The sequence below is a fragment of the Hemitrygon akajei genome, chromosome 18 (assembly GCF_048418815.1).
Source record: "Hemitrygon akajei chromosome 18, sHemAka1.3, whole genome shotgun sequence".
Lineage (NCBI taxonomy): Eukaryota > Metazoa > Chordata > Chondrichthyes > Myliobatiformes > Dasyatidae > Hemitrygon > Hemitrygon akajei.
The window spans coordinates 24,605,006-24,629,573 of NC_133141.1; the positions used below are offsets into that span (position 1 = coordinate 24,605,006).

General features: G+C 40.9%; 1 protein-coding gene across 8 annotated transcripts in view; it reads right to left on the reverse strand.

The window, feature by feature from the left end:
- Positions 1–24,568, reverse strand: part of r3hdm2 (R3H domain containing 2) — a 294,373-nt gene that overhangs the window by 172,416 nt on the left and 97,389 nt on the right. For 7 of the 8 annotated variants that reach the window (XM_073071109.1, XM_073071106.1, XM_073071107.1 and 4 more), the window contains exons 2-5: positions 13,252–13,455; positions 9,732–9,941; positions 1,504–1,545; positions 989–1,078 (exon numbers count right to left, since the gene is read on the reverse strand). In XM_073071109.1, the coding sequence (XP_072927210.1) occupies positions 989–1,078; positions 1,504–1,545; positions 9,732–9,896 (297 nt within the window). In that variant the 5' untranslated portion in view covers positions 9,897–9,941; positions 13,252–13,455. Of the gene's footprint in view, positions 1–988; positions 1,079–1,503; positions 1,546–9,731; positions 9,942–13,251; positions 13,456–24,568 lie in introns of those variants that run through there. The other variant, XM_073071110.1, reaches the window with a different exon arrangement.

Here is a 24,568-nt window from a genome sequence, read left to right on the forward strand (position 1 = left end):
CTATCCACACAATCAATGCCTCTCATCATCTTATACACCTCTATCAGGTGACCAGAACTGAGCACAGTACTCCAAGTGGTGTCTGACCAGGGTCCTAACATAGCTGCAACATTACCTCTTGGCTCCTAAATTCAATTGCATGATTGATGAAGGTCAATATACTGTATGCCTTCTTAACCGCAGAGTCAACCTGCACAGCCGCTTTGAGCGTCCTATGGACTCAGACCCCCAGATCCCTCTGATCCTCCACACTACCAAGAGTCTTACCATTAATACTATATTCTGCCATCATATTTGACCTACCAAAATGAACCACCACACTTATCTGGGTTGAACTCCATCTGCCACTTCTCAGCCCACTTTTGCATCCTATCAATGTCCTGCTGTAACCTCTGACAGCCCACCACATTATCCACAACACCGCCAACCTTTGTGTCATCAGCAAACTTACTAACCCAGTACGCTACAGGGATAAAGGGATATGGAAAGAAAATTGGAACAGGGCAGTGAACTTGAATGATTAGCTATATGATACTGAATGGCAGGGGGAAGGGGGGATTGTTAAATGGCCTATACCTTTTTCAATTTCCTCTGTTTCTACAATCACTTGGGCAGAAAAAGAGTTAAGGCACTGGTGGCCAAAGTCACTACTGACAAACTTTGAACAAACTGAGAAAAACAGACTTCAACCAGGAAGAAAAAGCAAGTTTTTGAAAATAGAGTATGGTGTTATGCAAGGAGACAGAAAATTCACTGGGCAATTGATGCACCCAAGACACCTGGCCAATATTTAAAAATTGCACATGCAAGTCTTTGGGTAATGAAAAATAACCACAGTCTATGGTGATTGGTTTTCCATAACGTAACCATTTCTAAATTATGATGCATGAAAAACCTTGAATAAATGCAATTTTACACACCATTTAATTTTAACACAATATTCAACTGCTGACTTCTTTTCAACAAACATTTTTTTTCCAAAATTTACCTGAATTTCCTGAGGTCCATCACATGTAAATGGGTGGGAAGATTCTTCACACACAGCAAGACTTCGTACCAACTTCAACTTGGAATTGGACTGCAAAGAATTTTTTAAAAAGGTATTGAAAGACCACCGTCAGCTCAGCGCAATGCTGGTTTTACTAACTGATTCCATCCATAGCTCAAGAATGCCAATTTAAGTTATAACACCTCAATCAACTCCACATTAATTGCCTCATTTGACACAGATCACAAAATGAGCTGCCATTCTTGGTTTTTTAGCTTGGATTTATGTAATGCACATAATCTGCTAGCCAAAGTTAAAAAGAAACCAAACATATCACTTAAAAAGGTCAATCCGCAGTTAACTAAAATGTCATCATGCTGCTTATACCGAAACCACCAGTAATTTTTCCAAAAGTAATTTCTCTACACAGCCATTGGGACTCAAAGTTATCTATTTGATCCAATGAAGGCAAGATTAAAATAGTATTTTTCTATTTCTAACGAGAACATTCTAACCTTGGATCGCTTCCTTGAGTGCCCATGATTTTGCGTTCTTCGCTGCAAAGAAACCACACCAGAAGGTTAGGAAACTCAGTAATTCCACTGACAATGCCAGTCCAATTGTAGATTGGGTCAAAGCTATTGAGTGATACAAACATTTTCAACCAACTAACTTCCCTATGGAAAAGCCTACCCATTCTACCAGCTGAGGAAAAGCAATACAATGCATGAGCAACACTTGATGCAAGACAGGAAGATGAAGAGGCTAAATTTGTCTTGTACTTTAATTCTTAATGATGAGGTGGCAGTTCATCAGATTCTGAACTTGTTTACAAATGTTCTTTTTAGAAAATGAGTTAGATCAGGGGTTCCCAACCTGGGGTTCATGGACCGTTTGCTTAATGGTATTGGCCCATGGGATAGAAGAGGTTGGAAACCCTTGAGTTAGAATCTATGCCTTCAGAAATGATACCCAAAATTCTTCTGGGTTTCCTTTAAAGTGAAATTATGGTTTCAAGTTTCTGCTCAAACTTATTTATATAATCAAATACAAAATTTACCAATTAACACAATTTACATTTCAGAGCTCAGTTCTATACTTTCTCTTGTACTAAAAATATTTTTTGAGAAAGGTTAATTCAATATAATAATCATAAAAAATAAACATCTAATCAAAGTACCCATCCCAATATCTGAACTTAAATAATTGAAAGTGACTTTATAGTATACAGCACTATTTACAACGTATTGGTTTTTCTAAAGCAATTTAAATATTTTATATTAAAAAGACTTTTCAAAGATGCCTAAAAGCCTCCAGGAATTTTAAAAGCTTCTTCCAAGGGTTACAAAGGTGGTATAGTTTGCAGAAACTGACAGTGTTGAGTAATTCAACCTGCAGATGACACTAGTGTGATGAATCCAGCCAGTTCAAAACCAACTCAAAAGATTTGTGCAAGCCTTAATTTCCACTTGAAGTGTGTTAAATTCTTATGCTAATTTGTTTAAAAACTGCAGCCATATAGCAAAAATTCTTCCCACCTGTTATACTCTTCAATTACCATATCTAGCTTTAAAAAAAAACAAGATAGAAAAGCAAAAATTTAAATATGATTGAATAGCACTCTGGAATACAAGCTTGCACTTTCTGTATTCATTCTCAGCAACAAATACTTGAAAGTCATATCAATGGGCTAGATGCAGAATAATTTTTGCATTACTCCACCTTCATAATGCGGTTTAACCTCTAAATGCTGCAGAATGATTTGTTTCACTTGTTACACCAAAGTTCCAAGTACATTTACTATCAAAGTATGTATACATTATACAACCTTGAAATCCATCTCCTTAGAGCCACAAAACTCAGAAACCCAACTGAACCCAGTAAAGCAAAAGAAGACCATCAAATACCCAATACGCAGAGAAGAAAAAACAAATTATGCCAACAATAAAAGTAAGCAAATAGCATTCAGAACTGAAGTTCACCAAAGTGCGTCACAGCTGATTCAGGTGCCCGTTAGTTGCAGACCACAGCAGAGACAAGGAAACCTTGCAAAGCAGAGAGCTGAACGGGCCTATCCCTTGCCTCCGGGCCCGTCACCTGAACTTTTCAACCTGGCCTGGCGCTTAACTTGTCCAAACTTCAGGACGTTCCTTGCTCTCGGACCCAAGCCCCGCCACTTTGATACAGTCTCAGGCCCAAGACCCACCGCCTCAATTTGACCTGTCCCGGCCTTCACAATTCAGCCCAACGCTTAAATCAATCCTTCTTCGCTCTTGGGCCCAGGCTCCGCCTCTCCTCAGTTCTGGTGCATCGAATGCTTCCAAGTCGCTCCAGCAACAGCAACACATACAAACAAGCTGGAGGAACTCAGCAAGTCGGGCAGCATCCGTGGAAATGAGCAGTCAACGTTTCGGGCCGAGACCCTTCATCAGGACTGAAGGAGGAGGGGACAGGGGCCCCATAAAGAAGGTGGTGGGAGGGTGGAAGGTGCCAGGTGAAAATCCAATCAGAGGAAAGAGCAAGGGGTGGGGGAGGGGAAGCAGGGAGAGGATAGGCAGGAAAGGTGAAGAAGGAATGTAAGGGGAAAGCACTATGGGTAGTAGAAGGCGGCAGAATCATGAGAGAGGTGATAGGCAGCTAGAAGAGGAGGCAGAGTGAAAGTGTGATAGGGGAAGGGAGAGGGAGGGAATTACTGGAAGTTGGAGAATTCGATGTTCATACCAAGGGGCTGAAGACTACCCAGACGATATACAAGGTGTTGCTCCTCCAACCTGAATTTGGCCTCATCATGGCAGTAGAGGAAGCCATGTACGGACATATCCGAATGGGAACGTGAAGCAGAATTGAAGTAGGTGGCAACCGGGAGATCTTGTCTGTTGTGACGGACGGAGCGGAGGTGCTCGACGAAGCGGTCCCCCAATCTGCGTCGGGTCTCGCTGATGTAGAGGAGGCCGCACCGGGAGCACCAGATGCAATAGATTACCCCAACAGACTCACAAGTGAAGTGTTGCCTCACCTGGAAGGACTGCTTGGGGTCCTGAATGGTGGTAAGAGGGGAGGTGTAGCACTTACGCTTGCAGGGATAAGTACCAGGTGGGAGATCTGTGGGGAGGGACGTGTGGACCAGGCAGTTGCGGAGGGAACGATCCCTGCGAAAAGCGGAGAGGGGTAGAGAGGGAAAGATGTGCTTAGTGGTGGGGTCCTGTTGAAGGTGGCAGAAGTTGCGGAGGATAAAATGCTGGATCCGGAGGCTGGTGGGGTGGTAGGTGAGGACAAGGGGAACCCTGTCCCTGTTGTGGTGACGGAAGGATGGGGTGAGGGCCGAAGTGCAGGAAATGGAGGAGATGCAGGTGAGGGCATCATAGATGACGGCAGAAGGGAAACCATGATTCTTAAAGAAAGAGGACATTTGAGATGTCCTGGAATGGACAGCCTCATCCTGGGAGCAGATGCGGCGGAGACGGAGGAACTGGGAATAGGGAATAGCATTTTTACATTTGGCAGGGTGGGAAGAGGTATAGTCGAGGTAGTTATGAGAGTCCATGGATTTATAGAATATGTCAGTGGACAGTCCGTCTCCAGAGATGGACACCGAGAGATTGAGTAAGGGGAGAGAAGTGTCCGAGATGGACCAAGTGAATTTGAGGGCTGGGTGAAAGTTAGAGGCAAAGCGAAGGAAAAGTTGGGGAGCAGTACCAGTATAGAGTTGGAGCATAGACTGTTCCACATAACCCACGAAGAGGCAGGCATAGCTGGGGCCCATGCAAGTGCCCATAGCTACACCTTGGTCTGAAGAAAGTGGGAAGAGCCAAAAGAGGAGTTATTAAGTGTGAGTACCAGTTCCGCCAACCGGAGATGTGTGATGGTGTTGGGGAACTGGTGAGGTCTATTGTCAAGAAAGTAGCGGAGGGCTTTGAGGCCTTCTGGATCAGGAATTGAAGTGTATAAGGATTGGACATACACTGGATCATTTCCTACTCTCCGGCCCAGAATCCAACACCTCAGTTCAGCATGTATGCACCTCACCGCAACCATCATGCACCTTTGAGACTTCAGTTCACACCACAAAAATGCTCATGTGTACAGGCGGATCAAAAGCTCAACTCCGACAGGGAAGTTACAGGCTACTGTTTGCAGTGATTGTTTACCAGAAAAAGAGTGATCAATAAAGTATTTAGTTGTTTTTATTTGTTTTATTTGCTGCCAGCAAATAGTCACAGAACTTCACCAGCATCATCTTAAACCAGAATCACTCTTGAAATGCAAGAGTAAGAATGATTTTGTACGTGTTTGGACTGAAAGACGTTAGTGTATTTAAGGTGGTCCAAGCTCCTTTCAAGAAGCAGTGTATACAGCTAGCAAACATATTTCTATAGTGTCCAGTCTAAAATGAAATTAATGGTTGATACAAGGAAATCTGCAGATGCTGGAAATTCAAACAACAACACACACAAATTGCTGGTGGAACACAGCAGGCCAGGCAGCATCTATAGGGAGAAGCGCTGTTGACGTTTCGGGCCGAGACCCTTCGTCAGACCCTGGCCTGCTGTGTTCCACCAGCATTTTGTGTGTGTTGTTGTTTTAATGGTTGATAGTTACTGGAGAGAGAGCAAAAGGGAGCAAAGCAAGGCCTACAAGAGCTATAAACATAAGAGGGAGGTACAGAAGCCTGAGGTCTCACACCACACCAGATTCACCCTTCAACCATTCAGTTTTTAAGCCAACTGGTACAACTCTAATCACTAGTCCAGGAACACTATGACCACCTTCATCACTTTGTACTAAATTAGTATTTTTGGTTCTAATTTTGATTTCTTGGATAAATTTTGTATGTTTAATTTTTCCTTGTGAATGCTGCTTAACTGATGCAAATGTGCATGTAATGCTGCTGCAAGTAAGCTTTTCATTGCACCTATGCACAAAAGTATTTTTAAAATTTTATTTAGAGATATAGCATGGTCAGGCCTTCCAACCCAACAAGCCACACCACCTAGCAATCCACCTATTTAACCCAAGCCTAATCACAATGACCAATTAACCAGTACCTGTGGACTGTGGAAGGAAACCAGAGCACCCAGAGAAAACCCACATACTCACAGGAAGGATGTACAAACTTGTTACAGACAGTATCACAATTGAACTGGGATCTTCAAGCTGTAAGCATCATGCTAACCACCTGCTACCGTGCCCTTTTGCATATGATAATCTTATCTTTGAGATATGTCTAGCAAGAGCAGTCAGTTTGAGCAGCTACTTCAGGTCAAAGTGCAGAGAATTTGACAAGAGATGGGTCATCAAATGGCTAAGTGGCGAAGGTGATAAAGCAAGGTAAAGATTTTCCTTTACTTTTATTTGAGTCGTTACTAGAGGGCTAGTAATGGCAACAAGCAAAATGGTATACTATTCCTGTGAAATGTGGGAGATCAGAGTGCAGTCAATTGCCCCTAACAATGACATCTACAGGAAGTGTGTCCAACTGCAGCTCCTCTCAGAACATGTTCAGAGATCTTAAACAGTTTTTTTTGCATCAGTATTTACTCAGGAAACTGGCATAGCATATATGGAAGGATGGGAAACAAGCAGTATGTGTCATGGAACATATAGAGATTAAAGAGGAGAAGGTGCTTGCTGCCTTACAGCAAATAAAGGTAGACAATCCCCTAGGCCTGACATGATATTTCCTCGGTCCTTGAGAGAGACTAATGTAGAAATTGCAGGGGCCCTGGCAGAAATATTTAAAATGTCCTTAGCCACGGGTGTGGTGCCAGAGGATTGGAGGGTAGCTATGTTGTTCCATTGTTTAAAAAAAGGCTCCAAAAGTAAACCAGGTAATTACAGGCCGGTGAGCCTGACATCAGTAGTAGGTAAATTATTGGAAGGTGTTCTGAGAGATCGGATATACAAGTATTTGGACAGTCAAGGGCTGATTAAGGATAGCCAGCATGGCTTTGTGCGTGGTAGATCGTATTTAACGAATCTTGCAGAGTTTTTCGAGGAGGTTGCCAAGAAAGTAGATGAAGGAAAGGCTGTGGATGTTGTCTACATGGACTTTAGTAAGGCCTTTGACAAGGTCCCACATGGGAGGTTAGTTCAGAAGGTTCAGACACTAGGTATCCATGGAGGGGTTGTAAACTGGATTCAAAATTGGCTGTGTGGGAGAAGACAGAGAGTGGTAGTGGATGATTGTTTCTCAGTCTGGAGGCCTGTAACTAGTGGTGTGCCTCAGGGATCTATGCTGGGACCATTGTTGTTTGTTGTCTATATCAATAATCTAGATGATACTGTAGTAAATTGGATCAGCAAGTTTGCTGATGACACTAAGATTGGAGGCATTGTGAACAGCGAGGAAGGCTTTCAAAGCTTGCAGAGGGATCTGGACCAACTGGAAAAATGTGCCAGAAAATGGCAGATGGAATTTAATGCAGACAAGTGTGAGGTGTTGCATTTTGGAAGGACAAATCAAGGTAGGACATACACAGTAAATGGTAGGGCACTGAGGAGTGTGGAGGAACAAAGGGATCTGGGAGTTCAGATACATAATTCCCTGAAAGTGGTGTCACAGGTAGACAAGGTTGTAAAGAAGGCTTTTGGCATCCTGGCATCCATAAATCAAAGTATTAAGTATAGGAGTTGGGATGTTATGGTGAGGTTATATAAGACATTGGTGAGGCCAAATTTGGAGTATTGTGTACAGTTCTGGTCACCTAACTATAGGAAGGATATCAGTAAGATTGAAAGAGTGCAGAGAAGATTTACTAGGATGTTGCCAGGTCTTCAGGAGTTGAGTTACAGGGAAAGATTGAACAGGTTAGAAGAATGAGGGGGGATTTGATAGAGGTTTACAAAATTATGAGGGATTTTGACAGAGTAAATGCGAGTAGGCTCTTTCCACTTAGATTAAGAGATATAAATACGAGAGGACATGGCTTTAGGGTGAAAGTGGAAAGGTTTAGGGAGTACATTACGGGGAACTTTTTCACTCACCCGACAGTGGTGGGAGTGTGGAACGAGCTGCCATCTGACATGGTAAATGCAGGCTCACTCTTAAATTTTAAGAATAAATTGGAGGGTTATGGACTGGGTGCAGGTCAATGGGACTAGCGGAATAAAGTTTCAGCACAGACTAGAAGGGCCGAATGGCCTGCTTCCTGTGTTGTAGTGTTCTGTGGTTCTATGTGGATTGGCGAGAGCAGCAGTTGGACTCTAAGGAGCACACGGGAAGTGTCAAGAGATAGGAGTTTCAGGGAAGTATTCACGCCGTAGATACAGCCAGAAAGTAGATGGATGACTGACTGTGAAGGAGGACAGGCAGGCAATGCTGGAGCCCGCTGTGGTAATACCCCTTTTAACAGGTATACAGTTTTGGATGCTGTCAGGGTGAGTGGCTTCTCAGTGGAAAGCAGTAGCAGCCAAATTGGTGGCACCACAACTGGCTCTGCTGTACAGCAGGAAAGGACAAAGTCTAGATTGCAGTAACGATATGAGACTTGATAGATGGGCAGAAACTGGCATTTTTGTCACTTTGAGCAAGACTGTAAGATAGGGTGTTGCTTCCCTGGTGCCAGGGTCAAGGACATTTCTGAGCAGGTACAGAATTTTCCAAAAGGGGAGGGTGAGCAGCCAGTGGCATGGCCCATATTGGTACTAATAACATTGGTAAGAGGAAAGATGAGATCCTGCAAAGGGAATTCAAAGAGTTAGATAGAAAGTTGAAAAACCAAGACCTCCAAAGTTGTAAGCCCAGGATCACTCCCTGTGCCACATGATAGTGAGCATAGCAACAGTAAGATAGGACAGATGAATGAAGGACTAACCAGCTGGTTGAGAAGGGAGCGCTTCAGGTTTTCAGATCATTGGGATCTTTTCCATGATAATGGTTCAGGTTCAAGTTCAATTGTCATTCAACCATACATGAATATGCATGAATGCATCCTTCTATTCTGAGACTGTGTCCCTGGTCGTAGACACTCCCACTATAAGAAACATCCTCTCCACGTTCACGATCTAGTCCTTTAACTACTTGGTAGGTTAAGGAGATCAGCCCTCATTCTTCTAAACTCCAGCAAGTACAGGGCCAAAGTCATCAATGCTCTTCCTACCTTAACCCATCCATTGCTGCAATCATTCTCATGAACCTCCTCTGGATCCTCTCCAATGCCAGCACATGCTTTCTTAGATAGCTCCTCACATTACTTCCAGTGTGGTCTGACCAATGCATTATTAAGCCTCAGCATTACATCCTTGCTCTTATGTTCTAGTTATTTCCACATGAATGCTGACATTGCATTCTTTACCACTGACTCAACCTGCAAGTTAAACCTTAGGAAATCCTGCAAAAGAACTCCCTAGCTCTTTTGCCCCTGTGATTTCTGATTTTGCTCCCTGTGTGACCTTACACTTTCCTACACGGTATTTCTATCTGAAATTAGCTGCCAGAGGGGGTAGTGGAGATAGATACAATTAATGTTTAAAAGTTGTTTGTACAGGTACTTGGATAGGAAAGATGTACAGGAATTTGGGCCTATTTCAGCCAAATCGATTGAGCAAAGATAGGCATGGACAAGGTGGGCTAAATGGGCCTGCTTTTGAGACTCTACGATTCATGAAAATACTATCAATCACAAATTTTACATGCACTGTCAAAGATACTGTGTAATCATCTTAAAACCACAGAAGGTGAATGTTTGTCAAAGCAGCTTACAATTGCAAAACAGGCAGAGATATCACAGCACGAGTTTCTCACCTGGAACTCTTGCTGTGCATTTGGGTCTTCGCCATCTTTTTCCAACTCCTCTTTACTTGACGTTCGGCATGCAGATTTATTTCTAATTAAAGATTCCTCCACCAATTTCTTTTCAGATTCCTTCATAATTTCCAGAGTTTCTTGAGTATTGTTACTATTTGACATCTTCAGAATGTGAAAATAGTTAAGGGTGTGCTACACAGCAGAAACCTGTAACAGATACCAAGAGCTTCTTGAGAAAATGTAAATAACAAAAGTAAAAATATTTTGATTGTTGTGGCACCCAATCAATGCACACTGTTCTCTACGTTAGCCATATTCTCCGACACACATAACCACTACTTGGGAAACAGACGCTTGGTGATAACTAATCAAATTTCTTTTTTGTCATTGAAACGATAATTTTTTTTAAAAAAAAGATTGAGTTCGACAAAAATGTCACCCTTGGTTCAGTGGAACTATTCTTGTCTGATTCAAGTGGTCATGCATTCAAATCCCATTGCAGATACTTGAAAATGTAATCTAAACTCTCACATTAGTGCAGAACTAAGTGAATTCTACACTGACAGAGATATAACCTTGAGATGTAAAACCAAAGTTGTGTGCTCAGGTCAATACAAAAGATTCCAAAATACATTTTGAATTGGAGCACTGAAATTATTCCTGGTGTCTTAAGACAATATTTATTTCTCAATCCTCTCTTTTGAAGTGTGTTACCATACAGCTGTCCGGTTGAATACACTGTGGGTAAATTAACTACCACTTTCATACATTACAATGTCACCACATAAAAATGAACTGCATTGGTATGAAGCACTTTGCAGAGTCTCAAGTGACAAAAGGGTCCATATAAATGCATATCCTTTATCATCACTGTCACCAGCAAACCCACCGTCAAGGATGTATGTACAGAAAAGTGCCAGAAAAAGTTCAAAGTAAATTTGTTATCAAAGTCCAAATATATCACCATATAAAACCCTGAGATTTTGTCTTTCAGGATTACTCAATAAATCCATAGATTAATAACCATAACAGAATCAATGAAAGACTACACCAACCTGTTCAACCAGTGTGCAAAAGACAACAAACTGTTCAAGCACAAAAAGAAAGCAATAATAAATAATAAGCAACAAATATTGAGAACACAAGATGAAGAATCCTTGCAAGTGAGTCCATAGGTTGTGGGAACATTTCAATAATGAGGCAAGTGAAATTGATTGAAGTAATCCCCTTGGTTCAAGAGCCTGATGGTTGAGGGGTAATAAACTGTTGCTGAACCTGGTGGGGTGAGTCCTAAGGATCCTGTATCATCTTCTTGATGGCAGCAGTGAGAAGAGAGCACGTCCTGGGTGGTGGGGGTCCCTGGTGATGGATGTTGCTTTCCGGCAACAGCATTTCATGTAGATGTGCTCAATGGTGGGTAGGGCTTTACTTGTGATGCACTAGGCCGTATCCACTACTTTTTGGAGGATTTTCCATTCAAGGGCATTGGTATTTCCATACCAGGCTGTGATGCAGCCAGTCAATATACTCTCCACTGCACAGAAACTGCTAAGGAAGTAGAGGTACTGTCTTGCTTTCTTTGTAATTGCACTTACATGCTGGGCGCAGGACAGGTCCTCCGAAATATCAACATCAAATTTAATATTGCTGACCCTCTCCACCTTTGATCCTCCGATGATGACTGGCTCATGGATCTCTATTTTCCTTCTCCTAAAGTCGATAATCAGCTCCTTGGTCTTGCTGATATTGAGTGAGAGAGGTTGTTGTTGTGGCACGACTCAACCAGATTTTCAATCTCCCTCCCATATGCTGACTCATCGCCACCTTTGAATCGACCTACAACAGAGGTGTCATCAGCAAGCTTAAACACGACACTGGAGTTGTGCTTAGCCATACAGTCATAAATATGAAGCAAGTAGAGCAGGGGGCTAAGCACACAGCCCTGTGGTGCATCTGTGCTGATAGAGATCGTGGAGGAGATGTTGTTGACAATCCGAACTGACTGGGGTCTGCAAGTCAGGAAATCGAGGATCCAGTTGCACAAAGAGATATTGAGGCCAAGGTCTTGGAGCTTATCATATCAATATCAGTTAGCATTATCATGAAGGATCTCTCCAACCCCATTTCTGGACTGTTTATCCCACTCCCATAAGGAAAATGGCTACACAGCATCTATGCCAGGATCACTAGACTCAAAATCAGTTACTTCCCCCAAGCTGTCAAGCTGATCAACACCTCCACCCATTAATCCATCCCATGACCACTACAGACAGATCACTGTGCGTCACTTTATGTGTATACAATTAGTGTTACTTGTACGTTGTGTTTTATAGGATTGCTTTTATATTTATATTTATTGTATTTTTTTGCTTTTTATGCTGCATCAGATCCAAAGTAACAATCATTTTGTTCACCTTTACACTTGTGTACTGAAGAATGACAATAAACAATTTTGAATCACATATTAAGCATTTAAACCAGATTGACAACAACACTGGCCATTCCCGAGCATAGTAGAACTTGCAATCCATCACGATGTGCAACCTCAATATACCTGTAAACAAACTTGATGCCAGAGTGTCAGTTAACTAATTGAAAGACTGGATTACCCATGGCCCACCTTAGTCAAGCATGAATATTTCCCCTGGCTCTTCTCCTCGCACCCTGCCAACCTCAACCTAATCTGCACTAGTGCAACAGCTGAAAGACCTTTACATGAATCACAGGTTTTAAGCTCCAGTACTTTAAGAGTATGATCCATATATAGGTCACTGAATCAGTCCTAAAATTTGTGTTTTACAATTTGAACCGGTGGCCTTTTGGTCTTGCACATGTGCAAAACTATTTCTTATTTAGAACACAAGTCCAAAGTGTTCATAATTTTAAACACAAGCTCACTTCTGAGATGTCACCACTGAAGACTGAAAAAGCCAAGTCTTTTTTATACTTCCTCATATGTCTTGATGCTAGAGGTCAACCTTATGGCTTTTTCTACTATATCCCTCAGTGACTGCAATTGGAAAAACTCTCAAAGAAGAGTCCAAATGAAGCAAAGTGCAGTTCAATCACAACTTTCTGCTGTTTGTATTCAAGTTGTGTGCACAGAATTGCATTAGCCTATATTGTGAGCAATGTCAAGATCTTTTCTCCTTCACCCTAGACCGTTTCCACAGCAAAGTGTATGGGGTACCCATTTCTCCCAAAACAAAACCTAGGTTGCATATTACATATCAATGGATCAAGGTTTAGGAAGATTCATCTACCATTGTTCTGCTCATTCAACCAGTTAGCTGCCTCACTCAACTGTAACTTGCCATTTGGAAAAGAAAATGAAAGACCTAAATTCTTAAGTGGAGAAATAATTCCTGAAACAAAAATTTAAATGGTGACATTTTGAAACATCTAAGAAAACCTGTCAGGGCCCATTCTGGACTTCTACTTAAACAGAAATTCTAAAACAACACACAATATCTAGGCAAATGAAGCTCATACAGGAAACCTTGCATAAAAGTCTTACCAGAAGCTGCAGCCTGTTGTAATTTTGTGCTAAACCCGTATCACATAAAAAGCAAACTTTCTGGTCAAGAAGTGATTTCTCAATGGAACGGGACTTGTTCAGTGTTGATATATGTGTATCTCATGTTGATGATACTTGTGAAGTTTTCTGGATTGAGTACAGTATGTCTGTGGTCAAAGCATGCCGTTATCTCTCCTGTGCTTCCTGTGAAGACAACAGAAATGTCTCAGTTAACATACATCTCTATCCATCAAAAAGTTCTTGAGAACTTTTGCTCTCAGTGCTAAATTTTCTTGAGAGGACAGCGACTACAATTGAAAATAAGGCAAGGAGGAATTGTGAGAATCCATTCAACCTCAGGATGGTCAAGATTCTTAAAGTATGGTCTTTCCATGAAGTACTGGTATATTAATGAATAAAGTTTGACACAGAATATTCAACAAAAGAAGCAGAAATCAACAGCAACATCCATTCTGTGTTCATCATGTGTTGCTGTGGGCTTTCTAAAACAGCAATCAGTAGAGATCCATGGAGTGAAGTTACTAGAAAATTGCTTCCATTTTGGGAAGACAAAACTTTTAAGGAGACCTACTTTGTTCATTTGTGGAGATCATTATCCCTAAGCTGTGAAAAGGCTTAGTAATTTATATACACTTGGAAGGATTTCAAACAGGTTTCTTAAGATAAAAATGCTTTCTGAGTCTGAATTCAAAGAATAAAGGCAAATGCCACTGTCAAGGATCCACTATAAAAACATACATAATATACACACTTAGGTACACCTGCATGTTAATGCAAGTATTTATTTTTATTTATAAATAGATACTTTATTGATCCCAAAGGAAATTACAGCGTCACAGTAGCATTACAAGTGCACAGATATACAAATATTAGAAGAGAAGAGAGAATAAAAACAAGTCATTTTAAAAATAAGATGTACAAGATTTACAAGTCAAAGATTACAAGATCACTTCTCCAGCTATGGCCTCATGCAGCGCTCTTTGGAGCAGTGCAGTTGTCTTCGTCTATTACCTAAAGTGCTCCACTGTTCAGCCAAGGTGGCATGCAGGGGTTGAGAAACATTGTCCAGAATTGCCAGGATTTTCCGTAGCATCCTTCGTTCTACCACAGCCTCCAGTGTGTCCAGTTTGTCTCCTATAACAGGGCCAGCCTTTCTAAACAGTTTATTAAGCCTTTTGGCATCACCCATGTTGCTGCCATTGCCTTAGCACACCACTGCATAGAAGATTGTAATGGTGAAAACAGACTGGTAGAACATGTGAAGGAGAGGCTGCATACACTAAAGGACCCCAGTTTCCTCATGAAGTCAGAATCAGAATCAGGTTTATTATCACCGGCCTGCGTCATGAAATTTGTTAACTTAGCAGCAGCAGTTCAATGCAATATATCATATAGAAGAAAAAAATAATAACAATAATAATAAGTAAATGAATTACAATATGTATATTGAATAGATTAAAAAATCATGCAAAAAACTGTAATAATATATATTTAAAAAGTGAGGTAGTGTTCACGGGTTCAATGTCCATTTAGGAATCGGATGGCAGAGGGGAAGAAGCTGTTTCTGAGTCACTGAGTGTGTGCCTTCAGGCTTCTGTACCTCCTACCTGATGGTAAGAGTGAGAAAAGGGCATGCCCTGGGTGCTGGATGTCCTTAATATTGGACGCTGCCTTTCTGAGACACCGCTCCCTAAAGATGTCCTGGATACTTTGTAGGCTAGTGCCCAAGATGGAGCTGACTAGATTTACAATCTTCTGCAGCTTCTTTCGGTTCTGTGCAGTAGCCCCTCCATACCAGACAGTGATGCAGCCTGTCAAAATACTCTCGACGATACAACTATAGAAGTTTTTGAGTGTATCTGTTGACAAACCAAATCTCTTCAAGTTCCTAATGAAGTATAGCCGCTGTCTTGCCTTCTTTAGAACTACATCGATATGTTGGGACCAGGTTAGATCCTCAGAGATCTTGACACCCAGGAACTTGAAGCTGCTCACTCTCTCCACTTCTGATCCCTCTATGAGGATTGGTATGTGTTCCTTCGTCTTACCCTTCCTGAAATCCACAATCAGCTCTTCCATCTTACTGACGTTGAGTGCCAGATTGTTGCTGCTGCACCACTCCACTAGTAGGTGTATCCACTCTTACACACCCTCTCGTTACCACCTGAGATTCTATGAACAATGGTTGTATCATCAGCAAATTTGTAGATGGTGTTTGAGCTATGCCTAGCCACACAGTCATGTGTATATAGAGAGTAGAGAGTAGAGAGTAGAGCTAAGCACACACCCCTGAGGTGCACCAGTGTTGATAGTCAACGAGGAGGAGATGTCATCACCAATCTGCACAAATTGTGGTCTTCCGGTTAGGAAATCGAGGATCCAATTGCAGAGGGAGGTACAGAGGCCCAGGTTCTGTAACTTCTCAATCAGGATTGTGGTATCAGGAAATAGAGGTGACTCTGGCCCTTCTTGTAAACAGCCTCTGTGTTTGGTACTCCACTCAAATCTGTCATCCAGGTGCACCTTCAGGTATCTGTAGGTCCTCACCACATCCACATCCTCACCGTCATAGTAACAGGTAGCAGTGCAGGCTTGGTCTTCATAAAGTCCATCACCATCTCCTTTGTTTTACTGATGTTGAGCTGCAGATGATTCAGCTTGCACCTTTCAACAAAGTCCTCCACCAGGGCCCTGAATTCATCCTGCCGTTCTCCCTTTATACACCCAACTATTGCTGAGTCATCTGCAGAATTTCTCTGATACACCATAGAAAAGGCCTTTCCAGCAACTCCTGATTTAACCCAAGCCTAATTACAGGACAATTTACAAAGACTAATTAACCTACAAAGCAGTACATCTTTGGGCTGTAGGAGGAAACCAGAGAAAACCCACTCAGTGAAGGGGTGAATCACACTGAGGATGTGGATCTGGTGAGCTTACGAGAAACAATGGTGCCTAATGGCAACTTCTTTGCTTGCATCTTCAGAAACAGCTTTATTTCTATCTTTAATATCTCTATTTTTCCCTTTCGGGGTTCTTTTGAAGACCCTGACCTGGAGTTGCACGCTGATTTCGGTTCTTTGCGGGAATGGACACGCTCTCGGAGTCTCACGACTGGCCAATATTCGATATACCAAGTACACGGCCTAGAAGATTAGCTCACCTTCGGAATTTCGGGATTTTGTAGTCTGGAGGTGGGCGGACTCAAGGTCAGTGCCTCGGCAAGAATGCATGCAGGAAATTGGTATGTCATGGGAGACAGAAGATCTCTGGCTGTGCGCCCAGAGACCCGAGTTCTTTGAGCAGAGCTTGGAAAAAGCGATGCAATAGACTTTTTACATCATAAATCAGCCAGTTGTTCGTTATGTCTCCCCTCTCGCTGTGAAATAGATACACTCTTTTTCCTGTGAGTGCGAGAGAGAGAGTGAGACACACAGACTGTGGTATGTCGAATACCAGGTGAACGAGTAGTCTTTGGGGGGTACTGCAGGTCTGTGTCTTTATTGATGCTTTGCAGCACACTTGAGTTCTCGGTGGGGGAGGGTGGGGATTGTTGCTTTGCTGCTGCTTATGCGTGGAAGGGGGAGCTGGGGGGTACTTTGGGGTTCTAACATTTAACTGTCATTCATTCTTTGGGACACTCCTCTGTTTTTGTGGATGTTTGCGAAGAAGAAGAATTTCAGGATGTATATTGTATACATTTCTCTGACATTAAATGCACCTTTGAAACCTTGAAACATACCAACTCCATACAGGCAATGGCGGGAATATCTAATCAGCCAATCATTTGGCAGCAACTCAATGCATAAAAGCACGCAGACATGGTCAAGAGGTTCAATTGCTGTTCAGACCAAACATCAGAATGGGGAAGAAATGTGATCTAAATGATTTTGACTGTGGAATAAGTGTTGGTACCATACAGGGCATCTCAGAACTTGCTGACAACCTGGGATTTTCATGCACAATAGTCTCTAGAGTTTTAAAAAAATGGTGCAAAAAAGAAACAAAAATCACACAGTAAATGGCATTTCTGTTAGCAAAAATGCCTTGATAATGAAAGAGGTCAGAGGAGAATGGCCAGACTAGGTCAAGCTGACAGGAAGGTGCTGGGAATGCACAACACTTCGAACCTTGAAGTGGATAATCTGCAGCAGCAGAAGACCACAAACAAACTCAGTGGCCACTTTATTAGGTACATGAAGTACCAAATAAAATGACCACCGGTAGTACATCTCTTTGGTTAACTACTGAAAATGCCTGTTGTGGGTTTAACATATTCCAGGTGTGTATTAAATGTGACAATGCCCTTTATTTAATCCTGGGTTATGACCAGAAACCCAAAACATATAAGCAATTCATTTGCAAATTAAAAATTTTCAAGTACCTACAATTACAATCTCCACTGATGTTCTCTCATTTATTATGCAAATAGCATTATTTGCAGAACCACAGGAATCAGTTATAATGGTGCTGCATTTATTATGTGAGGCACAGTTATTTTATTCTATCAGCACTTAAGGCTGCCTATGAAATCATTATGTCACTTTTTTAAGACCACCATTTTTCTATCATTATTAACACACCTAATCTGAACACAAATCTCTTCCATTACACACAAAGGTTCAAAATCTGATCCTCCAACACTTTAGCATTTTTTAAAAAACAGTAATTCAGAAACATTGTAAAATCTTTTCTTTAAATTTGACAGACCATCTGTTATCTCCTTTAAATCTATTTTGTTACTAATAACTAAAGCAATGAAATTGAAATCCAATGAGCTATTTGTTTCTTTCTCGATTCTTATGTACTTGTGTAAAAATACTAACACCAAACCAATTGTGCCTGCTAATAACCGATGCAAACCATATTGCATTCCTAATGGTTTTAAGGAAATAAGTTAACAGTTAAACAGAATAAGCATATGCTAAGTTAGGACAGTCAGTACCACCTTGCAAATTAGTTAGTTATTTTCATGAAGCCAAAATTTAGCATTAATGGACAAAAAGTACATTTTCACTGCATATTATTTTGATAAGAAAAAGGAGTCATAATTAAGTATTTAAATGAAATAGTTAAAATATATAATAGTGTCAGAAAGCACAAATAAAGATAAGTTTTATTTATCTCATATACATCAAAACATACAGTGAAATGTGTCATTTATATCAAATCAAATCAGCAGGGATTGTGCTGGTGGCAGCCCACGTATCATCATGCTTCTGGCACCAACTTAGCATGCCCATAATTTACTAACTCTAACCCTAACCATACGCCTTTGAAATGTGGGAGGAAATCAGAGCACCCAAAGAAAACTCACGCAGATGAGGGGAGAACATACATACTCCTTACGGACAGCAGCAGGAACCAAATCCCAATCGGTGATCATTGCCGATGTAAAGCGATTGCTAACTGCTACGCAACCATTTCCTACTGTGGAATTACCAGTGAGATGTTACACATGTTGTTCATAAACAAGACTATAAGATATAGGGGCAGAATTAAGCCATTTGGCCCACGAAGGCTGCTCCGCCATTTCATCATGTCTGATCCAATTTTCCTCTCAGTCCCAGTCTCTTGCCACCTCCTCTCACCCCCTCCCTCACCTATATCCCTTCATGCCCTGACCAATCCAGAGACTACCAACCTCTGCTTTAAATACAAGTAAAGACTTGGTCTCCACAGCTACCTGCAGCAAAGAATTCCACAGATTCAGCACTCTCTGGCTAAAGAAATTCCCCCTCATTTCCATTCAAAAAGGACACCCCTCTATTCTGAGGCTGTCCCCTCTGGTCTTACGACTCTCCCTCCGTAGGAAACATCTTCTCCACATCCACTATCAAGGCCTTTCACCATTTGCACATGTGCAAATAAAAATTTTGGACAAGAGCTAGTAAAGCTAGGAAGAGCAAGCCGCAAGAGCCGTAGGGGCGGGGGATGCAAAAGGGGCAGGGAAAGCAGGGTGGGGTGGCTGCAAAAGAAGGCAAGGTGTTGGTCCTCTGTGGACTGCCAGCAGAGGGAGAAGGAAAAAGTGTCAGCAGAGACTACTGCAGTAGGCTAATTCTCTGCATCCTCCCTGGCTTCCCCCTCTCTACATACCAAAATTATAACCTGCACTGCCATTTTATGGCACCATTCAAGCTTTTTGAATTGCTGGTGAATGATCCAACCAACGCATGGTAACTGAGCCCCACATTAAAAAGTAAAAGAAGTCCTAAGCATGTGAAATATAGATTCAATTACAGTTCCTGTGAATAATTCAAAGTGCTTCATTAAATGATCTGAACAGTTAAAAAGGCATCTCTAAATAACACATCTTGAAGGCATATTGCAAATGAATAAAACTATGATTTACAATAGGTTTAAACAGAATATATGTAAAACTAATCTCATGAATAAATCCGTTAACATTTCCTCAGATATCGTGCTGCTGAGAAGGAAAGGGTTGCTATGGAAACCATGAAGATGACGACAGCTGCTCAGTAAGAAAAAAAATGGAATTAACATTCAGCAACCTGCTGGCTGTCAAACCTTTCACTTAAGACTTCCAGTGCACAAAAAAGATGACGTCATATTCTTTCAGGCATTCCCCATCATCTGTGTTAAATGTATTCTGTCCTGTATCCACCTACAACACCAAAAAAAATCACACATACATTTGGAACAATAACACAATGAATTGTTACCTTCAACTTAAGGCAATGTCAATAATTTCTAAAATCCTTTTTTTGTCACCAAGGTGTACTGTGTAAATTATTCTGAGCATGGGTAATGTCAACAATTGCTTTGGAAGTAAAAAGGTACAGAACAAATTTATGGCAGTTCAGGTTAGAATTGCAGTAAATTAGTTCCGTACCTTTTTGTGAACCGTACTGGAATGAAACTTCTATTGATCTTTGTTCAGCATAAGAAATTGCAACCCAGGACTAGAGGATCTACGAGCACGAAGTACACAATATACAGCACTGCTGTTAAAAGAGGAGAGCTATGAGAAGCATCAAATCATAATTACAGCAAAAAGCAATAACTACTGTTTAAAAGAAACATTAGTCATTCAACAGAAATCACAGTTCAGCCTCCAACACATAAACTAACTTTTGTAAATTAGTGGCTTACAGAAGCAAGACAATGGCATGTATTTTGGCGCATCATAAAAAGGCAAATCGGTAATAGTTTAATTTAGTAAGAAAAACACTTACTGAAAGCACAATAATAATTTTCCGCAAACTTGGATTGGGGAATGCAAACGCACACTACAAACAGTGTGCATTTTCAGCTACATAGAGACAATGGAGAAATCCCACAAGAGTAACTCGAAATGATGAATCTAGAATATTGCACGCATTAACACAAAGATTTGAGTTAGTTATTTTACTGCAATCTACCAGCAAGGTGTTAAATAAACCCCTTGATATTCATTATCCTTATTTTACAGGAAACTTCTCTGCCTAAGGTGCAAGTTTATCCTGGAATCTTTCCAGCAGAGTTTTTTTTTGGAAAATGTCATTTTTCCACTACTGGATGCCCAATTAAGTCTTGTAATATTACACGTCAATTACTTTCATTAATAGCCTTCTCATTCCTTTGTCTCTTCTGTCTCCAGCCCCAACTGGTGCGAGCCAACAACTATCTGTAACTACACCAAACAATCCTGCTATTAGTTGAAAACAAGAAGCATGTGATGGTAAAATAGAAGAACTTTAATTAAAGTTCAGAAGTCTTTGTACATGCTCCTACTGCCAAAACAAAGGATACTTTGACTGTAATCACCACATTGATGTGAGACCACATACATGCCTAATTCAGCCCTAGATGTTGTTTAAGTTATCCATGCAATGTATAGAGAACACTGAATATAGTTTGTTGCTGAAATAAGGGGTCAGGTTAGGGTTGGTACATGCTATTTCAGATTCATTTTGACACATACACCATTAAATTTCATGGCAATCAACACAGGTGTTGGGGGAAGTTGAGGCTTAACCTACAAACCTTACAACAATACAATCTAGATAGGGAAAAACAATTATAATTCATTACTAGTCTAGGTCTGCAAATGTAGAACTTTCCCAAACAAATGCCTTTTAACCTTACTTCAACGTTAAAATTTTAAAAAGGTATAGCAATGATGTCTAAGAGTATTCAGTGGGTGCAGAATTTCTTGTCCTGCAAACTATATCCATCAACAAAAGTTATGGCAGCAACATGACTCAGACACACTGTGTAAGTTGGGACCATACTGCATACAACTTCATTTGGTTTTCTCATTTACTTAAGTTTTAGAATTCAATAAGACCCTGATTAAGACTATCAAGTAGAGCTTGGTCTGAGTCATTTGTGCTATGCATGTCCTGAGCCTCAATTATACTGGAGAGAACAAAGCTTTCTTTCTGAAATTGCTAAGCTATTTCAATGCAAGATATGATGATCCCATTGAGAACCTGAGAATTTCATTCACCCCCACGCAGCTTCAGTAACAATTGACGTAGATGGTGGAAGGAGATAAAATTCATGAATTAAAGTTTTCAGCAACCGACAAAGCTGCCTGCAAGACACAACTGGAAATGAGATAAAGAAAATCAGGCCAATATGAAATTGCACAGAAAATGTACAAGAGCAAGAGCTAAGAATTTGGTCTATTTGGTAACTGATTTGTTGTAAAATGCTGTTTATACATAATGTGCATTAATACATCAAATATTTCAAACAATAAGCTTCACTAATGATGTACAAATAGTTACCAATCAGATCTATATCATCTTCCAGACAAAATACTCCAATCTGCACCAACTACATTTAACTGAGGAATACGTACGTGAATACTGACTACTAGAATATCACCATGACAAACAGATTCCAGTAAATAATGGGAAAATAATGAATTACATGCAAACTTCCAACTTTTAGGTTTAAATTAGTTTAGTTTTGTTAAAGCTCACCAACAGATTTTTACAAACTCTTGTGTCTGGGCAAGGAAAGAAATCTATATCTACCCCTCCTCTCCACACCCAAAAGTAACCACTGAACCAAATCTCCACTGCCACCATTGGCCAACCACCAAATTAATTAATTCCAAAGACAAAGTTAAATCCCAAGTAATTCCTACAAATGTAACTGGTATATTTGTAATTATAATCTTTAGCTCACATGCAAGCCTATAGGCTTTTAAAGGTTTCACCCAAATAAGATAACATCCCACTGTACAAACAGTCGTGCGCACATTTACCAAGTATCTGGATTCTCACAGCAGGTAATGAACCTGCTCCGGTGTCAGATCTCTCAGTGGGAGAGCATTTTGGAGATAGTAATCACAATTCTATCTCCTTTACTATAGTATTGGAGACAGATAGGAACAGACAAGTTAGGAAAGCATTTAATTGGAGTAAGGGGAAATATGAAGCTATCAGGCATGAACTTGGAAGCATTAATTGGGAACAGCTGCTCTCAGGGAAATGTACGGCAGAAATGTGGCAAATGTTCAGGGGGTATTTGCGTGGAGTTCTGCATAGGTACATTGCAATGCGACAGGGAAAGGATGGTAGGGAACAGGAACCATGGTGTACAAAGGCTGTTAAAAATCTAGTCAGGAAAGGAAAAGCTTGCAAAAGGTTCAAAAACTAAGTAATGATGGAGATCTATAGGATTATACTGCTAGAGGAAGGAGTTTAAGAATGAAATTAGGAGAGCCAGAAAGGGCCATGAGAAAGCCTTGGCAAGCAGGGTTAAGGAAAACCCAAAGGCATTCTACAGGTATGTGAAGAGCTAGAGGATAAACGTGAGAGAACAGGACCAATCAAGTGTGACAGTGGAAAAGTGTGTACAGAACTGGAGGAGATAGCAGAGATACAGTGGCATGCAAGAGTTTGGGCACCCCGGTCAAAATTTCTGTTACTGTGAATAGCTAGGCAAGTAAAAGATGAACTGATTTCCAAAAGGTATAAAGTTAAAGATGACACATTTCTTTAATATTTTGAGCAAGATTACTTTTTTATTTCCAACTTTTAGTTTCAAAATAACAAAAAAGGAAAAGGGCCCGAAGCAAAAGTTTGGGCATCCTGCATGGTCAGTACTTAGTAACACCCCCTTTGGCAAGTACCACAGCTTGTAAATGCTTTCTGTAGCCAGCTAAGAGTCTTTCAATTCTTCTTTGGGGGATATTTGCCCATTCTTCCTTGCAAAAGGCTTCTAGTTCTGTGAGATTCTTGGGCCGTCTTGCATGCACTGCTCTTTTGAGGTCTATCCACAGGGACTGTGAGGGCCATGGCAAAATCTTCAGCTTGCGCTTCTTGAGGTAGTCCATTATGGATTTTGAGGTGTGTTTAGGATCATTATCATTATCCTGTTGAAGAAGCCATCCTCTTTTCATCTTCATCTTTCTTACAGACAGTGTGATGTTTGCTTCCAGAATTTGCTGATATTTAATTGAATTCATTCTTCTCTCTACCAGTAAAATGTTCACCATGCCACTGGCTGCAACACAAGCCCAAAACATGATCAATCTACCCCCATGCTCAACAGTTGGAGAGTGTTCTTTTCTTGAAATTCTGCACCCTTTTTTCTCCAAAATTACCTTTGCTCATTGCAGCCAAAAAGTTCTATTTTAACTTCATCAGTCCACAGGACTTGTTTCCAAACTGCATCAGGCTTGTTTAGATGTTCCTTTGCAAACTTCTGACGCTGAATTTTGTGATGAGGATGCAAGAAAGGTTTTCCTCTGATGACTCTTCCATGAAGGTCATATTTGTGCAGGTGTCACTGCACAGTAGAACAGCGCACCACCTCTCCAGAGTCTGCTAAATCTTCCTGAAGGTCTTTTGCAGTCAAACGGGGGTTTTGATTTGCCTTTCTAACAATCCTACGAGCAGTTCTCTCGGAAAGTTTTCTTGGTCTTCCAGACCTCAACTTGACCTCCACTGTTCCTGTTAACTGCCATTTCTTAATTACATTACGAACTGAGGAAACGGCTACCTGAAAATACTTTGCTATCTTATAGCCTTCTCCTGCTTTGTCGGCATCATTTATTTTAATTTTCAGATTGCTAAGCAGCTCCTTAGAGGAGCCCATGGCTGCTGATTGTTGGGACAAGGTTTGAGGAGTCAGGGTGTTTATAAAGCTTTGAAATTTGCATCACTTGGCCTTTCCTAATGATGACTGTGAACAAGCCATAGCCCTAACAAGCTAATTAAGGTCTGAGACCTTGGTAAAAGTTATCTGAGAGCTCAAATCTCTTGGGGTGCCCAAACTTTTGCATGGTGCTCCTTTCCTTTTTCTCACTCTAAAATTGTACAAAACAAAAATAATG